Source organism: Rhipicephalus sanguineus, chromosome 1 (assembly GCF_013339695.2).
Source record: "Rhipicephalus sanguineus isolate Rsan-2018 chromosome 1, BIME_Rsan_1.4, whole genome shotgun sequence".
NCBI lineage: Eukaryota > Metazoa > Arthropoda > Arachnida > Ixodida > Ixodidae > Rhipicephalus > Rhipicephalus sanguineus.
The window spans coordinates 93819022-93838808 of record NC_051176.1 but is presented as its reverse complement, the minus strand read 5'-3'; the positions used below and the strand labels follow the sequence as shown (position 1 = coordinate 93838808).

Sequence of the window (19787 nt, the reverse complement as noted above, 5' to 3'; positions counted from 1 at the left end):
CTTTGCTTTCTTCACATTTACTTCGTAATGACTACAAATAACATCCCCTGTACTTGCCTTGGCTTTTTTGTCTGTTAGTTGTACAATTCCCGTTTCGTTCACTATGCCCCCAGTATCACAAGGGGTCCAGATTCAGGAATCTCTCGGGGATATTGTTCGAGTTGGCCGGCACATATGTTTGAACGTCAAGTCCTTCAGGGAGCTACTCAATGACGGCACTTTCGGGTTCAGGTTGTGCTGTTTCCCACGTGTATGGTCAGTCGTTGCGCCCTTTCCGGGACTGACATTGGCAATTGACCTAAAAAGAAGAGGCAATTTCGTTTAGCAGTGCACAAGAACCTAAATATTCTTAGATACAGTGTAACTACAAAGGCACCTACTTGCTCTTCATTAAGAATATGCTTTTCTGCATGCATCCATCTCAACTTAAATTACCATCACTTTAAATACAATATTGCCACATAAGTCTAAAATGAAACTCCTAACCTTTATAACACTAAAATTAGAATCTGGACCTCCTAATGTCTAAGTACTGACAGCCAGTTTGCTTGTGGATACTCGCGAGCAGTATACCATAAAACAGGTAGCTTCTCATTGAAGGCATTATGGTTTAGTTTTAGTACTTTTGTTTCAAAACGCTTTCTTTTCAGGTTACCTAAATGAGGCCATCTCAATAAATAAAGGTATTCTATGTGAGCAATATACCACACATTTTTTTAATGTTACCGGAAAGCTAAAATTATTGGCCAAAGTATTGTGTCCAAGATTTAGTTTCAATCTCACCTATGAGTGAACTCCAGGATAAGACTTGCCTCTTTTGGGTGGGCAAAGTTGACGCAAAGTGTGCCAGGAATAATATCTTGAACGCCTCTCTAGGACTGGATGCTTGCATGAGAGGAACGTTGTCAATGCAAGGTGTGAAGGACTTCCCTGTCAGGAAACCACCACCTGGAAGTTGAAAATTTGGGTTCAAGATTTACTATATTTAGAAGGGGAGAATAACATACCTTTAGCAAATATGAAATGCCAACTTGGCATTTCCTCAATGTCATCATCACAGGTGGTATCCTTGAATAAAAAAAAGAGCATTGATCGAATAAGTAGACACGAGGTAAAATAGAATTTGTTAATAACAGGAAACCGCGCGGGCAAACGGGACAAGAAAGGCTGATAGGACTTTCTTGTCCCGTTTGCCCGCGCTGTTCCCTGTTCTGAAGCCAAACCAACAAGCTCAAGCTCATACCCTTTTAAACAATTTGTTAAGCTGGATGTTTGCACGTATTTTAACACTGCGTACTCTCAAACACTTTGAGCGCCCGAACGATGCTTAACAAAAAGCACAATGCAAGAAAGAAGATAAAAAATCAACAAGTGATTTTCAGGCTGTATTAGCCCCGAATCTCTTGCCCTAAGTGGAAGTGAAATGACGCATTCTGAAAATGCTGGTCTGCACCTGCGATGGTTCGCTCTATTTTCGGTGTACAATCGAGCCCGGATATATCGAATTCGATGGAGATTGTGAAATAGTTCGATGTATAAATAATTCGATATTCGAAATTGTGCTCATAATAAAAACATAGCACGTGTCTGACAAATATCTAAATTTGCAGAAAGACGGGAGATTACCGACTGGCGCATCCAAAAGCAGCAACGTCGACAGGCACACGACGGTGATAAATGATTTATTTGATGCGCAAAAAGCCGAACAGGTCGACGGGGCTCAACTGGCAGCACACGTGAAATGCGCAAGAAGGAAGTAGTGCTGAATAAAAAAAAGGCCAGTTTTGTGCCGAGAAAGACATGCCCTGTAGTCACAAGCAAGCGCTTACACCACACTCAAAATCCAGCGCCAAATCACGGCGCCGATACCTTCGACGGAGCGCGAATTCATCAAAAACCGCCACTTCTTCAAAGCACCCACCCTACCCCCACGCCAGCTAAACGCGTGCGAGAACAACCACCGTGTTTCGAACAAGTAAGCACTTACACCACATTCCAGATCCAGCGTCAAGTCACAGCGCCGATACCTACGACGGAGCGCAAATTCATCAAAAGCCGCCTCCTCTTCAAAGCACCCACCCTCCCCCTATGCCAGAGAAACGCGTGCAAGAATAGCCAGCGTATTTCGAACGAGTAAGCACTTACACCACATTCCAGATACAGCGTCAAATCACAGCGCCGATACTTTCGACGGAGTGCAAATTCATCAAAAGCCTCCTCTTCAAAGCACCCACCCTCCCCCCATGCCAGAGAAACGCGTGCAAGAACAGCCAGCGTGTTTCGAACAAGTAAGCGCTTACACCACATTCCAGATCCAGCGTCAAATCACGGCGCCGATACGTTCAACGGAACGAGAATTCATCAAAGGCAGCCACTTCTTCAAAGCACCCACCCTTCCCCAACGCCGGAGGAATGCGTACAAGAACAGCCAGCGGGCTTCGAACAAAGCCGCTTGTGCATAGCGTCGAAAGTTCGAGAACCTTATGCCCCCGTGACGCCGTCTCAAACGACACTGCTTTCACCGTTGCGTCTACCGACGACGCCGAACTGGCTCAACATCTTTACCCAGCCGCTGCTGCACTGTGAACAGATGAGTCATGTCCAACTCTCCCGAACCAAGGCGCGAACCAATAAGCGCGCAGAGGTGTGTGGGTCGGCCAGTCAACGAAGAAGCCAGTGAGCCAGAAGTGAGGAAAGACACTATCAGACTGTGGCACTGAAAATAACTTATATGTCGCCACGCATACATATCTTGTAGTAACGCAAAGTTCAAAAAAAAAAAAAAAGGAAAGGAAGCAGAAAAAAGGAGAGGAACAAAAGACAGGCGCTACACACACTACGCTACGCGTGCGCGGATTTCCTGCACGTGTGGTGCAGTCCACTTTGAGGCCTTGGGCGTGGCGTCGCGTTCGATATATCAGATGTGCAGCGAAGAGGAGCACTATATTTGCGTGCACAAACCCAAGATATTTGCATGGAATTCTACCTCTGTTTCACAGGCACAACAATTCGTGTGGTTCGATATATGCGTGTTCGACTGCATTTTTTCGATAAGTGCTGTTCATGTAGAGGGCACAGAATCGTTGCGGTAATATGAAACGGGTTGAGGCGTTGCTCAAAAGGGACACTGCGTCGCGTCACTTTTTAAGTGATTATATTATTGAACAGAATCTCGAGCGATACAATTCACTAAGGCAGACACATTAGCGCTGCGGTGTCAAAGACCCTCTATAGTTCGACGTAACGTCGACGCGTGCGCACGCTCGGCATAGCGACGCTACGCTATTCAAACGTATACAGCACAAAGGCCGGCGCGACCGCGCGTCCGGCGTCCGTGGCGCGCCGCGCCCCTGCTGCAGCCGGCGCGAGATGCGACATGCTGCAATCCGCGCCGGCGACGTTACCCAAAGAACAGTGTACCCAAAGACCCTGACTGCACGGTGTCTGCGTTCCTTCGTTCTTCGTTACGAAGGGACGCCGGGCGTGCTCAACTGCGTATGCGTCAAGTCGACGTAGCGCGGCCGGCGGGGCGCGCAAGTGGGAGTATGAGTGCTCGGTTTTCGCGTCAACGTAACGTGACGAACCAACGAACCTGGCGCCGCCAACGTCTGCTGGTTGACGCGAACGCTGCGCTGGACTATAAAGGGCCCTTTATAACGAGGCGATTACGCTGGCAAAGCAGAACAAGAAATCACGCATCATAGCAAGCTAAGGACGCACACGATCCGCATAAATGGGACTGCTCCGCCAACGCCACATTACACAAACACATTCTTAGATCGCAACATCAGCGGAGCACCCGCTTTGGTGCGCCTAAACTAGCGGATCACAGAGGAGACAACGGTCGAACATATTGCAGTGCGACGCAATCTCTCGCAATCGCGTGCACGATAGTACGCTCTGCGCGGTAACAACGAAGCACACTGCGCAGACCGCGGCAGCCGCTTGGTACATTTGAAATGGCAGCACTGCTCTGCTTACACCTCCTGCCGCACGGCTAAGCGCATCAGCACAGCTAAATACGACGTGCACTAGCAATCAACGTTTCCAGAACCATTCGTTCAAAAAACGTTGCTAACTGTGCATGGCCAGTGGAGTGACATACCCATAGGGCCAATGGGGACGTTTTTCCGCTTCCGGCGACGGTGGCGGTTCCTGGGATGGGCGGTAATTGACTGGATTTTGGATTTCTGCTGGAGGCGAGCCAATCCGAAAGGAAAAAATCCAATATGGCCGCGCCCGTTTACGGTCGCTTCCTCGCTCGTGGTGCCGCCGGCCCCGCGGCCGCGACGTCGGTTCGAGCCTTTGCGCACTAATTGCTACTGCACTGTCTTCTCTCTTTATTGCCGATATACGTACGTAATGTGTGTAGTTGTTTTTCTGCTTCGTTGTAGCCTCTGTGGTAGCATGGCGAATGGTGGCGAGCGGCGCTGTCGCAGCTGCATAGCAGCCGCTTTCGGCGCTCGCTCGAGAAGCAAAAAGCGCATATAACTTTCTTCACATGACATTTTATTGAAGGAGACATAAATTGCTGCACATTTAGGCAATATTTGGGCTATAATATCGGTAATAATAACAAAAGGAAACGAAAAAGATTCGAAATACTGCTGTGGTAGAACCTGAATACAGGAATGCGTACATCGAGCACGCGTACAATATAAATAGGATATGAAAACGCATAATACAATCACATAAGCAGGGTAAGCATATAAAGAAGTGCTACATCAGCGTAAATAAGTGTACACATACTAGTTGTATAGATTATGACTAACAGCATGAAGCGAAACAATCCCGCGCATTGAAATATATCATAACAAAACAAGTTGTTCGAATGGTTGGTTCATACTGTGCAAAAGATAATGACGCAACGCAAGCCGAAGAAAACAAGGGGTATAGGAAAAACACCCTTTCTTGTACTTTTTTTATTGCCCTGCGTTGTGTCATTGCCTTTTGCACATACACACACACACATACATTTGCATATATGTACACAGAAAGTGCACCTAACAGTCATAGCCTTTGGCTCATGTAGACGAACCCATGGAGCATAAGTATATCAATGTCATAATATGCTGCAGTGCTACAGCATATTATTTTGTAAAAGCAGTGAGACAAATCTACCATTTGGCTCAGCTATCCCTGATCATGTTTTCCTCCAGGTAAATGTGTAGCAGGCAAGCTCACGTGATGTGAACAAGACACGCGATGCTTTAATTTTCAAGTAATAAAGGGAGAAAAACGCAACGAAGAATGGTCTAGACTCAGCTGCAGAGGTGACCTTTGAAATTTGTGGAAACATTGTGGTTGTGACTGGTGAACAACAGGAATGATCACAGGTCATTAGTTAAGTTGGAAGTGGTGCGAAATACTCAAGGTAACATGTAATATACACGAAGATAAGCATCTTATCAAAGAAATAAGTAGAGTAAAGTGCAAAGTTGAACGCAGCTTCCCTATTATTTTTCTACCAGGTATCATGTTGGATCCACCACAATGTCAGAAGATTTTCTGAGCAGTACTTAAATTGCAGATGGGGAACGCTGCACAGTTTCATCATAATGTGTCACTAACTAGAACTGCATCGCTTGTCATTCGTTGGTTCAGGAAGTGGAATGTCGGAGTTTGCAGAGTTTAGTTAAACAAGAAACACAGTTGCTCTACACAAACAGTACGTTGTGAATAGTTTCAGTGAGTATGGATGCATGCTTCTATTTCAAACTAACATGCATGTCAACCGAGTCGCAGCTTCTGCACAAACCCCTCTGGAATCCTCACAGAGCTGAGCACTTCATCAATGTATCTTTTATGCCTGTGAATAGCTGACACCATCAGTTCTTTGCAGTGGCACAACAGTCATGACCAGAGGTTTGTAATTGAAAAGTGACAGAGCCCCTGGGTGCTGAAAATCTTTTGGACTTGGTGAGCACCTGAATTCATGCATGCTTCAAACTTCGTGGCCCGTCACAGTGGTCTAGTGGTTACGGTGCTCAACTGCTGGCCCGAACGTGGTGGGATTGAATCCCGGCTGCATATCAATGGATGCAATATGCTTGAGGCCCATCTGCCTAGATTTAGGTGCACGTTAAAAAAACGCCAGGTGCTCAAAATATCTGAAGTGCTCCACTACTGCATGCCTCATATTCGTATCATGGTTTTTGGACATAAAACCTCCACATTTTTTATTAATCAATCTATTTTTGCAACGTTCATTGTGAATTAATCACACTGTTACTGTTTGTAAAGACTGCTTCAGTGTAAAACGAGTCGTCAGTATTATATAAATTTTGGCATTTTTTGGGAGGCTGGACGTTTGATTGCCTTCCAAACCATGTCAAGCAAACAGAAAGAAAGCAGAACGAGCAGGGTTTTCCAGTGCATTTTGGGAAGTGTTGGCATTTCCCAATACTAAAGCAATCCAGAACCTCTGGTTGTAATACTCATGCTGATAGGGGCACACAAGGCTTCAAAAAAAGTTAGTCGGTTAAACTTGTATAATACAAAAGTAACGCAGCAGGAGCAAAAGTAGTCAATGCATTACATACAACCACAGCAGAATTATAAATATACATATATAAATATATACCTACATAAAATATACATATATACATAAAAATACGTACATATACACATAAAAAAGAAATAGTGCAACACATCTAAAAAATGGATAGGAAATGGGTGCAGAAGGCTGCACTAGAAATCCTATTTACATAATCATGTTCTAGAAAGGCACAGGATAAATTTAGCCTGCTACTTTACGTTTTTGCTGGCAGCAGCACTGTGCCTTGACTTTGTTTCTTGTGTGTTTTTGTTTACAAATGTAATGTGCCAATGTAGCCTTGTGCGGCAGAATATTTTAAGAAATTTCTCAGTGCAGCCAACTGAACAGAAAATAGCTTGCCGGATTGCCATCCTTTCCACCAGATTTTTGCACACATTGGAAAAATGTGCACAATAGTTGAATCTAATTCCTTTATGTAATTCAGACATGATTCAGAGGTTACTGCAATGGAACCGAGGAGTTTCTCGGGTACACCACTTTCCTTGAGCAGTGCAAAGAATTGGTGTCGTCCATGGAGAGAGCCACCATCAACTTCAAGGAGTGCTCTCTCACATATGCACTCACTAGTCCTCAGTTCAAGAAAGCTGTTCACAAGAGTACCAGCGACATGGTACACAACATTTTCATACACCATGTCGGTCGCATCTTGTGAAGATGCCTGCAGATCAGATGAATCAGAGGCCTGCTGCGTGCTGTGGCTTGTGGTTGGTGTGCTGCTAGTTGACAACAATGCAGATGCACTCTCCAAGTTGTTGAGGAAAGCAGTTGTTGTCACCTGACAGTTTCCTTGAGAAAGCTTGAAGAGCTTGCCAATCCAAATATGTTTTAGAGCCGCCACGAATTGGTACACATTTGGTGTCTCATTGCAGCCATGTTTTTGACAAATGATTCCAAAAAAGTTTTCTAGGGGATCTTGCTGCAATCAACGTGTGAAAAGATGAGTGAAATCAAAGTCCTCTTTTAAATCAGTCCACAGCAACAACAAGGCTTTGATTGTAATCTGCCAACCTTTAACAGTGCGTGGCTGCTTGTCCCGAGGACTACCAAAGTGCCATTGGGCAATCCAACTGATGCATGACTCAAGGGAAGCACGGTGTTCCAACCCATCAATCATTGCATACCGCAACTTATCGTCCTGATTTTTCAGGGTCGAACTGTTCTGGCTGTCAAAAATCTTATCCATTCTTTCTGTGAACAGAGCTGTAAATTTAGCATCAAGAGGAAGCTCTTGAATGGCAATGAGAGTGAGGAGTGCCACAGAGACAGATTCACTGAATACTTGTGTGGCATACTTCACTCTTATGTCAGCCACGGCCGCTGGATGGACTTTTTATCCAGCGGCCGTGTGTCAGCAAAGGGCATCTTGTAGATATGTTGCTCTTTGAGCTTCCTTGGCAATCTTTCTTTTTTAGATGTTCAGTTGGTGTGTTAGAGGCGTGATTTGCGAGTATTTTTGTAAAAGGTTTCAATGTACGCCCAGTCAACAACCTCGGAGCCAATCGTGAGCTTGTGTTTTCTCAAATTATTCCGCGTGCATTTTATCAGGTGTGGGATGTCAAACATGAAGCATAGTTTGCAGTTGTTGACAGTAAAACATGGTTCATGAAGAGAATAGATCAGCATTCTTGACAGGCTGACATTGTTTGACCCTTGATCATAGATGACCACTTTTACCAAAAGACATTTTTTTTCAAGCTGCATAATTACATCTAATAGCAGCTTGTGCATTGCAAGAGCTGACGTTGCATTGCGGGACACTGCAAAGACTACTGGCTGCATCCAAATTCTAGATATGCCAGACACAGCCATTAGAATGGCTGCATTTGCCACACGAGAAGTCCTTGTGTTTCCACCATATGTGTAGCCAATCACTATATCTTTTGATTGATCGTACATCAAATGTCTTTTCAAGGCTATTTAATCGAATAAAAGACAGCATGCTTTGTCTTGCAGAGGCCAAGCTTTAATGATTGATTCTATTGCATCCATGGCACCTGGAATGATACCAGGTGTCATTGTGATGTCTGCCAGCCAGCACCTGAGTGTCCGCACATGTGGCAAGTGAAGCATTTCTCTGAGGAAGCGTGAATTGAGAGTGAATTGTTTCATCCATTTGGACCAATGTTTTTTTTTTATTTTGGGAGTGTACCAAGCCTGATTCGTGCTTTAAGCAGTTCAAAAAAGGTCCTTTGACAAATCCGGTTCAAGCTTGTTTAAAACCTCCTGCTGCGTTACTCGCCTCGCCTCGTCCCTTTTTTTCATCTGACCGACTGCCTTGCGGTACCTTTCACTTCGTGAGTGAAGTGTTAGCAGCTTCTTTTTGGTGCGAAGAGTGTGCACAGAGCTGCGTTTTCTTCGCCCACTTTTTTGGCGTTTCTTGCATCTGCTCCGCGCTGCTGCCCTCCTTGGAAAATTGGAGGCCGCTCGGACCAGGCTCAGCTGAAAAAAAAAGACATCGAAGAATGCGAAGGTATAGGCTTTCATCAGTCTTGTAGAGAAAAAAAATCACGATTAAGCTATCAGGGCGCAATCACAGGGCTACTATGTGCTGCCATGCCATTTTTCATTGGAAGCAATGTGTATTCTGCGACTGAGACAGGAATCATAATTGATTTGTACATTCCAAGCATTTTATCTTCAAAGAATCATCCATGATTAAGGAAATATCACAAAGCATTGCAAAAATGAACATTTCATGAAATGCTGAACAGAGACAATGACATTTACAAAGCGGGGGATTTTGAATTATTCATCTCATAAATAGCTATCTGGGCTGCATAAGCCACATTTACATGAATGCACACCTTGATTAGGCATCATATTATGCTGGCCTATCTCGCAGAGCTACTCTCATCACAACAAATCGGACAGCACAATTTTCAGTGTGAACCATGTAGGTCCGACTGCACCCACATTATGTTTGAAATATAAATAATTGCGTGAACTAAATCACGGGTTGCAGGCCCTGAACTATATGTATGGTTTTGTCAACATTATAGGTTGTGACAATATTACACAGGCTTAGGTGTCCATATCTACTAGGAAAACATCAAGACTACTGGTCCATACTTCCTTATGCAGATGCAGGATGCGTACTTTGCAATAATTCTCTCTCTCACTTTTTGCACTTACCATCACTTGGTGAAACCTGTGACGGTGGTGTGGGCCTTCTTGTGGGTGTGCTTGGCGAAGCGGCTGTTGAAAAAGAAATAAATATGCTATAAAAGGCTGGCAAGCAGGTATTTTATTACCCTCACTTTGCATTGCACGTGTGAATACTGAGCAACAGACTTATGGAGCAATTTTCACATGTGCCTGAGGAAAACTTCTCAGTGTTTTCATCTCTATGGAATGAGCTCAACAAAGAAAGCACTGAGTCTATGCATTGATGTAGAAAAAGAAAAGATATCTATACCACGCAACAAAGTTTTCTTGCAGGGAGGTTGGTTTGTTGTGAACTCATACAGAGCTCCACAAACACTAGAGGAGTAAGGACGGAAACAGGACAGAGTACAAACTATTTATACTGTGAGATGCCAAAAGCCATTTTCGCTGCTCTATCTCCCTGTTTCTTCATTTTGCGTTTGTGCAGCATGCTATCAGTTCATCCATACCATGTAAACAGTGCACTCAGACATTCTTACTGGAAAGCATGCAAAATGCTACTCTATGAGTGCAAGCTAACAACATTTTTTTCCCCTAGAGTACATTTCCTGCATTTAAGGTTTACGTACAGCAATTGTTCTCATAGCACTGGTAATTGAAAAACAGCTGTGGCATTTCTACCTACTGTTCTAATTTCAGAGAGCAATCTGCTCGAGTGTGCAGGTGTAGAATACAAAATAGTACCGCTCTTTGTTTTTATTTTTTGCAAGCTATTCGTGCAGTATTACAGTGGCACCACCAACCATATATTCTGTACCCTTTCATTCCAAGCAGAAAGGTGAAACAGATGCTTGTTCGGTACACCTACCTTCCACACTAGGGGGGCAGTCTCAGCAGCAGGGACGGCAACACGCTTGCAGTAAACTGGTTGTCTGCAATTAAAGTACTCGAACTTAGTCACCCTACGGTGAAAAAACAGCTGGTAGAGTAAACACACTTGCAAGCTTTTAAAGGCGTGGCACTAAGCTTAATAAATGTGCTTGTTTTTAATCTCCACTAAATTATAATTACAGATAATTACATATATCCCGACAATATTCTCTGAATTCAAACTTGATATATGAAACACAACTCGATCGAGTTCTTGTTTTTCCACTGCTTTTGCGAGTCGAAACGATATTGTAAGCTTATGAGGAATTATGGTGTGTAAACGCTAAGCGCAAACAGCGCATTGAAAAAAAAAATACAGAAAAGTGAAAGGGTGGCGGTGGGGATGGGTCCAAATTAGGAAAAAAAAAAAGTGGCCCCGGGCGATAAGCGCGGCCTGTTTCATGAACATCCAAAACCGAGCTTGGCCATGCCTTCGCCCGTTGGAAGCATCACGAGGGAGTAATGAAGAGATAAGCGAAACTGTTTCCGGGAGCTTCCCGAGAGCGAAAAGGGGCAGGTGGGTATCACGCTTGGTTCAAGGTCCCCCGTCGAGCAGCGCGGCAAGGTACGCCGAAGGGAAGGAATGAGGACAATTTACGGCGACAAAAACCCGAGCAGGCGGTCGGTGTGCAAACAGACACACAGATGAGGAACGCGGTGGTTTTCACTTGTGCAACACCGCAGCACACATTCGAATCTGAGGGCAGTGTCCCGAGTTCGCTACTGGGGCCTCCGCAATAACTTTGCGAGCGATACTTTCGTCGGCTGCGCGCACCACCCATAAACTACACGGACGTGACGTATACGCACGCATTAAAGCGCTTAAAAAAACAGCTGCAGCGAGCACAACAACTATCCCACTCCGTTAATGTTACTAGCACGCATAAGTTAAAGTAACACGTAACAAAACACCCTGAAGACACGGTTGCATGACACGGTAACCCGAATTGGTTAGCTTTCATGAGATAGTAGAGGTAACGTCAAGCACTGAGGCACGCACATATATACTAACGTGAGCAACCATAACTAGCAAACAGCTCCGCTTTTGAGAGGTGACGCCGCGTCGAGCCACAAACTGCAGCCCGCCCACTAATTTTAACTTATTATCGTAACCATTTCTCAAACAGATAGCTGCAGCAACGAATGGCAGCAAGAAAATTCGCTGTTCATTCAGCAGTTTCAAATCATAACGGTCAACGACAGTCAAATCAGAACTTTGCGAACATCTTGGGAAATATATAATAGTGAACGTATAAATACCTGTGGTCAGCAGGGATTCTGAAGAAGTGTTCGCCTTCATTCCCCGAGGAATCGCACCACTTCACGCCGCAATAAAGGTGCGACATCGCTGCTCCTCGCTGCGGTGGTAAAGTTTGCGTTTCTATGCGCTCTCGTGCTTGCGCGTCGTCTGCTTGTGCGCTGCGCAGGCGTGATGGCGGCGGTACCTAGCGGAGCCACGCACAGTCATGTTTACAAAACTTCTTTAAAACTTTGCCTTGTAATACTCGTGGCTGGTTATAGTTTAATGCAGAAGCACCTTTTTATTTACTACTGTGTACTACCGTGGCCGCGTTATTTTATTTTAATTAGGCTTACTGAGGCCTTCACTTCCCGCCCGTAGTAGGTTCGCTGCAATCGTTTCGACGGTAGCGACGCCCCATGGCCCGGACGCCAAACTGCCATCATGCCTCGGGCCTGGCATGGCTACGCGAGCCACTGTCATCGAGCGCTATAGCAACAACATTATCAAGTAATATCACTTCAGTAATAGAGAATAGAGTTCAGTAATCACATAGAGCAGCAAGGGAACTTTCACTCACCTGATGGACGAACTGTAACAAAGCGCAGTGGTTCAATGGCAGCAGACCGTCGACGAGCAAACAACGAGGAGCGTCAGTCGGTCCAGTCCACAAAGAAGAAACTATAGGCCTATGCAGCATGAAATTTGAATCTGTGCATCGAAGCGCGCCGAAAGCAAGGACCGCAACATGTACGAATGCGCATATTACTTGAGACAAAATTAATTGCTACAGTTGGCTTGCTTCCTAAAATATAAGCAATTTATTACTCGGTGAAGTGTATTTTTATAGCTGTTTTTCAATTACTAAGAGGCACGTGATCAATCGTCTGTAAAGCGCCGGCTATAAAGACAGAAATTTTCTGTTTTTTTCAGGTACGTATTTCTGTTAAAGACGAATAACAGAAATTTTCTGTGTGTCCACAGACTTTGTCTGTAAAGATGTCTGTACTTTTACACAGATTTCTTACAGTGCATAGTGATGGTAACAGAATACTTCTATCGTGAACAGTAGAGTTAGCAAGTGAGTAATCGAAGCTTGAGCGAAATCAAAGTCGAACCGTACACTGAAGTTCGATGTAAAACTATTGGTGAGGTTAGAACGGTTTTACAAGGCATGTCCCGCGGAAAAGCTGCAGGAGTAGGCGCATAACAGTCTGGGGGAGATTTCATATTTGGGAAGCTTGCGGCACTCTACAGACTTCATGACCTTAGGTCACAGAGCAAGAATTCTTGAGGAGGCGACACTACGCTCGCTGGGGCTTCCTAATAAAGTCACGGTATCGGGCACAGCACTGACGCGCCCTTTGTCGTGAGAGTCTGCTAGCGGAGAAGGAGAAACGCGCGCGTCGCTCTCGCTGTCGAAGCTCGCCGGTTCGAGGCCCTTCGGCGCCGATTCGCCGTTCGCGCTTTACGCTCGAATGGGTGTGTTTCTTGGGCGCCCGCGCCGGTTACAAATTTTTCAGTAAATTACCTGAGTGATATATTTTGTAGAACGCGAAATCTATAATTTTTGATAGCGTGAACTTGGTAGGTTAGGTATAATTTTTATGGCGAAAGCCTTAGATGCCTTATCAAACGCGAAAATTGACCGTCGGCGTCGGCGTACAGCGTCGGCGGCGCCAACACGAATTATGCAAAAATTGTCATCACGCGATGATGTCACCACATGACGTTATCAGGGCGTCACAGGCCGCCAGAATTTGTGACGTCATCATGTGGTCACATGACGTGACGTCATCACATGACATGGTCGCTTTGCACTGCCTCCGTGATCGATGGGCCGATCACGGAGGCAGTGCAAAATCAGGTGAGGTGCAGAAAGCTTGCAATGCATCTGATCCTGGAGGCAGTGCAAAACCACGTCAGGTGTAGAAAGCTTTTGCACGGGGGTGGGGCAGGACAGACACATCGGCTAAAGAAAAAGAAGATGGCTTTTGCCTTCGAGTCGTAAGGGACCCTGTGAGATTTTCAACGAATGATGGGACCTACTCTTCGAGAAGTGCTTCTCTCAAACGTAGACACGAGGCGTGAACTCTCGATCTTTCCTTGGTATGACACGAGCCCACGCTTCCAACCTCACCAGGTCACTAGGAACATTGAAGGTAATTACCTTCTTCTTGCAGAATATGTACCCACTGTTGCAGTTCAATACGCACATTTCCGCCCCATTCTCAAGGAGCATTGGTGGAAATCTAAATCTGCAAAGTTATCTTTTTTGTTGCGGCGGGATAAGCGCGTGCAAAAAACGCGGAAGACACTGAGCATGCTTAAGAGACAGGAAGCCTGCAAATCGGGAAGGAATGGGCGACAGCTTGCTCGCCCGCATTCGGAACTTTTCCGCCTAGGGCCACCTACGCACACGTGCGCACAACATGCGAGCGAGGAGCGAGGGGCCCATGCATGCGGCAGACGTCATCTGCTCAGGAGCCACAACTAGCAGCTCGTTTCAATCGCTCTACGGCCTATAATTCGAGCAGTATCTATTAATAACTGCAGCTAAAATGTCTGTCACATCTACCAGCAGATGTTACAGACAGAAATATGAGAAATCTTGCAATGTACGAGGCGGTATCACGATTTTTATGCGTCGCGTCCACAGAAGAGCATGTAAACGATGGCAACACTCCCGTAGCGTCATCTGTCGTGCGGCGGCGAAAACCGCATTTCCTCCATGACGCTATCACGCCGCCCTCGCGCGCTGCGGCGGCCGAGTAGCTTCTCCTCCTCAAATACTTCTTGCTCCGTGCCTTAGGTTTACACTGCAGACGGAAACAGCGACGACGATCAAGAGAGAGTAAAACGCAGATTTGTGGCCCTATCGACCACCCTAGCTGTCGACCACCCTAGCTTAAAATGTACCAGCGAGTTGGAAAAATGACATTTTTTTTATTAATATACACGAAGGTAGAGGTAAAAGACTCCAAGGACTATAGACCGATCAACTTACGTTAAGTATTGTAAAAAACATTCATGAAGATAATTTGAAATGGGATAAGCGAAGACTGTAGGATTGGGCGTGTTGGTACAACAAGATTATGGGTGCAAATCAGCGCAACCGATAGGAGGGGACAAAAGAGAGGACACAGAGCGCTGAACTTCCAACAGTTTATTTCTTTGGAATGCCTTCACTTTTATGCAGTTACACACTGTTACAACATCCATGTGCGGAACACAATGATGTTACAACAATTCATCACGTGGACGAACCTAAATACACCTTCTCCCACGTCAACGAGAAACTGTATGCAAACAAGTCGCGATCTTGTGAAGAAGAATTCTTGTGTGATGCACACGAAGTAATCCATGCTTAGTACAGCATTGTATCATTCTAGACTCCAAAATATATGTACGTACGCCAATGACCTGAGTCTGTGTAATGCACAACACATTGCACCCATTCCCCTAAATTTTTGCTGCGAGAGAACTCAGTCGTATGCGCGTTCATCTCCCAAAAAGCACATTGCTCAGCTGGGATGGGTGCAAATCTCAGTGTAGCCGTGCGGAACGTTTATTTTTCTTGACGCACTGGCCATGTCGAAACTGGGTGTGACGAAGTACCCTGACGACGTGAAAAATCGTAGCAAGAGACTCGCCGATGACAACAGTCGTTGTCGTCAAGCGATTGCGACGGACGGAAGTGCTGTGCTATTGCAGTAAAAAAGAAAAAAAAATGAAGACAGACAGAGAGAGAGAGAGAGAGAGAGAGGGAAACCGTGAGAACACTACTGAAAAAAAAAAATACTGGCGATGGGAAGTTTCCCGCTTGCTGTTGTGCCAGACCCTGTTGTTTGAGCGCATGGACAAAAAAAGAAAATTGCAGAGGCACCGGCGAGATTCGAACTCACGATCTCCTGTTTAATAGACAGGCGCTTTAACCAACTAAGCCACGGCGCCACACGAACGGCTCCGACTTCCTCAGATTCCGGTTTCTGGTGCAGTAGCTTGCCTAAATGAGTTGAATTACTTGCTGCGATTTGAGTAGGATGCAACCCACGAGCTCTCTACCTGCCCTAGCTTCAAGGCTCGAAGGTCACCGCGTATGTGCGGATGCCAATTCTTTTTCTAGTGTCTTCGGCGACGTTGTTCAACGCTTACACGGTGCTTTCCATTGTTTAAGACGCGACACTAGCATTTCTCCTTTTCCACTGAGTTTTTTTTTTGCTCATGGCTTATTGGGAAGGTAAATTCATGGTTGAGGTGCAAAATAGAATTTTAATTAATTTTTGTCGGAGAAGGTGATTTATGATGATAATGATTGCGTAAATGCTCAAGCTTATTATCAAAACTAATTTGCGTCCCATTGAGCGTTCTAATGACACTGTAAATGCTGGGAAGGACTTCATGAATTTTGCAAACGAACTTAAGTACCTCTTGTCAACTACTTGCACTAGAATTACACAGAACGCAAAAAAACTTATATATTTTTTCAGTTACAAAGAATCTTGCAAATTCAGTTAAATTATTATTATTATTATTATTGTTACACTGTACAGCCACTTGTGGCGGTACGACGATTTATTTTACACAAGGAAACATGAGACTCTAAGAAGCGCAGCTTAGGCGTTGGAGTCAACAACCGGCTAGCGTTCGACACCAGAATTACGCTCGAGCCACAGCGCCAGTGCACTCGCGCGCGCACTTCATTGTCGTTGTCTTCAAGCGAGACATGTCAATTATTATTATTATTATTATTATTATTATTATTATTATATATTATTATTATTATTATTATATTATTATTATTATTATTATTATTATTAATCTATTAAAGTGAAAGTATAGCTACCCGGTTCTTGGCCTACGCCCGACTGTGCTTACGTGCCATGGGTGCAGGGCGATCATCATTGTCATATTAAAACCTTGTTCCATTCTTGACTGCGCGAGAGCTCGTGCAATGCGCTTTGCTTTTGACTGGGCGATGCCTACTTGCGTGCAGTTCCTGGCCGGGTTTGGAACGAGGTGCAGCGTGACCGCTCGAGCTCCCTTCGATTCTACCGTATCTGCTGGAACAGCTACTGCTGTATGTGCACGCTGCTACTTCCAGTCACTCCCGGATTCCTCATGCGACCGTGGTTCATCCACAGCTGTGATGGAGTTTTTGTCATCGAAGCCAGAATGCGTAGGATCATCGGCTGTGCTCCTGCCCGAGTCTGTTGCCGCGGCATCCGAGCTGCCACCTGTAACCCAACCAAATACGTCGATAATATTTGTATCGCAGCTGCCCACACCGTTACTCGAGCGCTGTGCATCAGGCTGCCTTCGAATTTGCCGACACCGTCACCTTTGTCGGACGGCCAAGGCCCAGTCCGAAGCCGCCTGCCATAAATCCGGTTAACGTTTCGGCCATCTAGCCTCTGGAACGATTGTGATACCGGCGGGACCAGGACAATCGCTAAAATCTGTTGGTGCCACTGGAGGCGCGATTGCGCAAGTCCGAGCTTTTGTGCTTTGCCCTTGTTTATAGGAGACTTGCGGCGGTTATGGTGGTGACCTCCATGCTGTGTTCCCCAGTTGCCTTGGTGATTACTCCCCGCCGCTTGGTCCTCGCCTCACGTTCCTAGGAAGCACGAAGAGCTCTGTACCGACGTTGTTCGATTTTTGCGTTTTATTTATTCCCTTTATATGTCTTTCTCAACTACAAGTGTTAATTTGCACAAATAAATGTTACCTAGCGAAATGTGTGATCCCTTCTTACTGTGTATAACACTTGCAAATTACATCCACGGTAGCTCTGCTATACATATGTACAGAGCAGGCACGAATGCAAGGTAATTAATAGGGAAGCCCCAGAAGTTAAAACATGGCACTGTGCTCGGATACTCGTAGCTTTACATTGGAATCTGCTTGTGACTTGTCAATGGCCAGCCAGTTTCGCTATTGATTGATCTATAATAATTATTAAAATTTCTCAACCCAAGTAATGGCCACTTCGCATTACAGAGGGGATCGAGTTGTTACAGGAAAATCTGAACAAAAATTACATTGGCGTTACGCACCGTCAACGCGGGCGACAGGCAAGCGAATTGGTTTTATCCCCTTGATCATTGCCCGTAGAACGTCTCCTTACGTCTATCAAGATGGTAATGACAAAATTCATGATGGGGGTCTCCCCGAGGTGTTCTCTGGACCAGAATAAAGTTGATTCAACAACAACAAGAACGGCGTTTTGAGAAATAGGGTATTTACACTTGCGCGTGAACGGGGTTGACCCGCTACACCATGATCCAACCATTGGGAAATCAAATGTTCGGGGTCATCGCGTGAGATGTGTTCGTGTTTGTGCTACCAGGCACCATGGTAGGTAATGTAATTCGGACGCGAATGTTCTCTCCGCCTACCCGCGCTATTTTGCTTGGCTCACAAGCGCGTGCATCGCGACATTGCATCGTTTTGTCTTTCTCCTCTTCCGGCTTTGCCTTTAGTGACATCACTTGTGGGTAAACAATCCACGAGAACAATTTGAGAAGTGGGGCATTTATGCTTGCGCCTAATTGCAATTAATATAGGTAAATATAACAATAGGTTGGGTGTTACGTGCCAAAACCATGATACGAATATGGGGCGGGGCTTAATGGGGCACTCAAATTTTTTTGCCCACCTGGGCTTCCTAAAGGTGGACATAAATTTAAGCACACGGGTTTTCCTTCAATTCACCCCCATCGTATAATCGCCGCTGTGGCAGGGAGTCGAACCCACGTCGTCGAACTTAGCAGTCCAACACCTTAGCCGCTAATCTACCCCGGGGGGCGATCAGTACCGGTAATGCTTGCAAATCAAGCACCTGGTTATATAATGTTCGCTGAAACGTCACGGAACTTGTGGTAAACGTTAATATTAACAACATTAACGGCAAGTTGGTTCTGCCCTGTTTTATACCAGACAAACAGCAGTTAAATGAGCTCTTTGTGTTGTAAATTAGAATGGGCGAGCGACAAAGCGTTTAAGTGACTTAGACGGGGCAACCCGGTCGCCATGAAAAACAAACAAACAAATAAAAAAACGCCAGGCCTGAGCGTAGTGCGCAGCACAGTCGCAGCGAAACTGTAAGAGTGACCTTTCTAGAGACTGTTCTAAACTCTCTTGGGGCAACTAAAACAAGTACACATTCAAGCTATCCACTATGCCACAAACCGTAATTTTTGTGAAGTAGGGAAGCACCCATTATAACCGCCACGGTGGTCTAGTGGTTATGGTTCTCGACTGCTGGCCTGAAGGTCTCGGGATCGAATACCGGCCGCGGCGGCCGCAATTTCGATGGAGGCGAAAATGCTTGAGGCCCGTGTACCTAGATTTAGGTGCACGTTAAAGAAACCCAGGTGGTCGAAATTTCCGGAGACCTCCACGGCGTACGTCATAATCATATCGTGGTTTTGGGACTTTAAAACCCAACAATTATTATTGAAGCTCTCATTATGCCATTATTCGTCTTTCTGCGGATAAGCCAAGTACCCACTACACATTTGTAAGGCATTTGTAAGGATGCTGCATGCGACTGATGACGATGAAGAATTATGGTTGAGCAGATTGTAGGGGGTGGGAAGCTTTAAACGACACTCGCTGCGCAATTAACATTGCGTGACGCCTGGTTTTTATCTTGCTCTTCTGCCACGCTCTATTACACATGTTAACGTGATTCCTTGCCCCCGATATGACGCCTGTATATGGTCTTTTTGCAACGTGGATTTAAGCACCAGCGTTGTTCTGTGGTAGACTACTCGACGGCTACGCAGAGAGCCTTGGTTCAAGTGCCATCCGATCGTGGATACCTGGATACGTGGATCGTGGATATACGTTCCGCCATTGCGTCGCAACATGCACCCCCAGCACCACACGGGACGGCGTAAAGCCAGGGCACAAAGCATGAACCAAAGCTACTCCAACGACAAGGAAGCG

The 19787-nt window shown here is 45.5% G+C and overlaps 1 protein-coding gene and 1 non-coding gene across 2 annotated transcripts; both read right to left on the bottom strand.

The window, feature by feature from the left end:
- Positions 1-227: 227 nt before the first annotated feature.
- On the bottom strand, positions 228-12649 carry LOC125756872 (uncharacterized). Its single transcript, XM_049411854.1, has 4 exons — positions 12415-12649; positions 1008-1068; positions 784-948; positions 228-298 (listed from the first exon to the last, which is right to left on the bottom strand). Exons 1-4 carry the CDS (start codon positions 12532-12534, stop codon positions 228-230), a joined length of 417 nt encoding a protein of 138 aa, XP_049267811.1. The 5' UTR covers positions 12535-12649.
- A 3065-nt stretch (positions 12650-15714) lies between these two features.
- On the bottom strand, positions 15715-15788 carry Trnan-auu (transfer RNA asparagine (anticodon AUU)). The gene has a single exon. It is a non-coding gene; the product is annotated as a tRNA-Asn (tRNA).
- Positions 15789-19787: the final 3999 nt, after the last annotated feature.

What these genes read in the sequence shown, in the direction of transcription:
- LOC125756872 (XM_049411854.1), bottom strand. Translation starts at nt 12,534, where the DNA reads ATGCTGCATAGGCCTATAGTTTCTTCTTTGTGGACTGGACCGACTGAC. An exon ending in TGTTACAGTTCGTCCATCAG is followed by an intron (nt 1,069 to 12,414) that starts GTGAGTGAAAGT and finishes TTTTTATTCAAG; the next exon opens with GATACCACCTGTGATGATGA. An exon ending in ATCCTGGAGTTCACTCATAG is followed by an intron (nt 299 to 783) that starts GTGAGATTGAAA and finishes TCTTCTTTTTAG; the next exon opens with GTCAATTGCCAATGTCAGTC.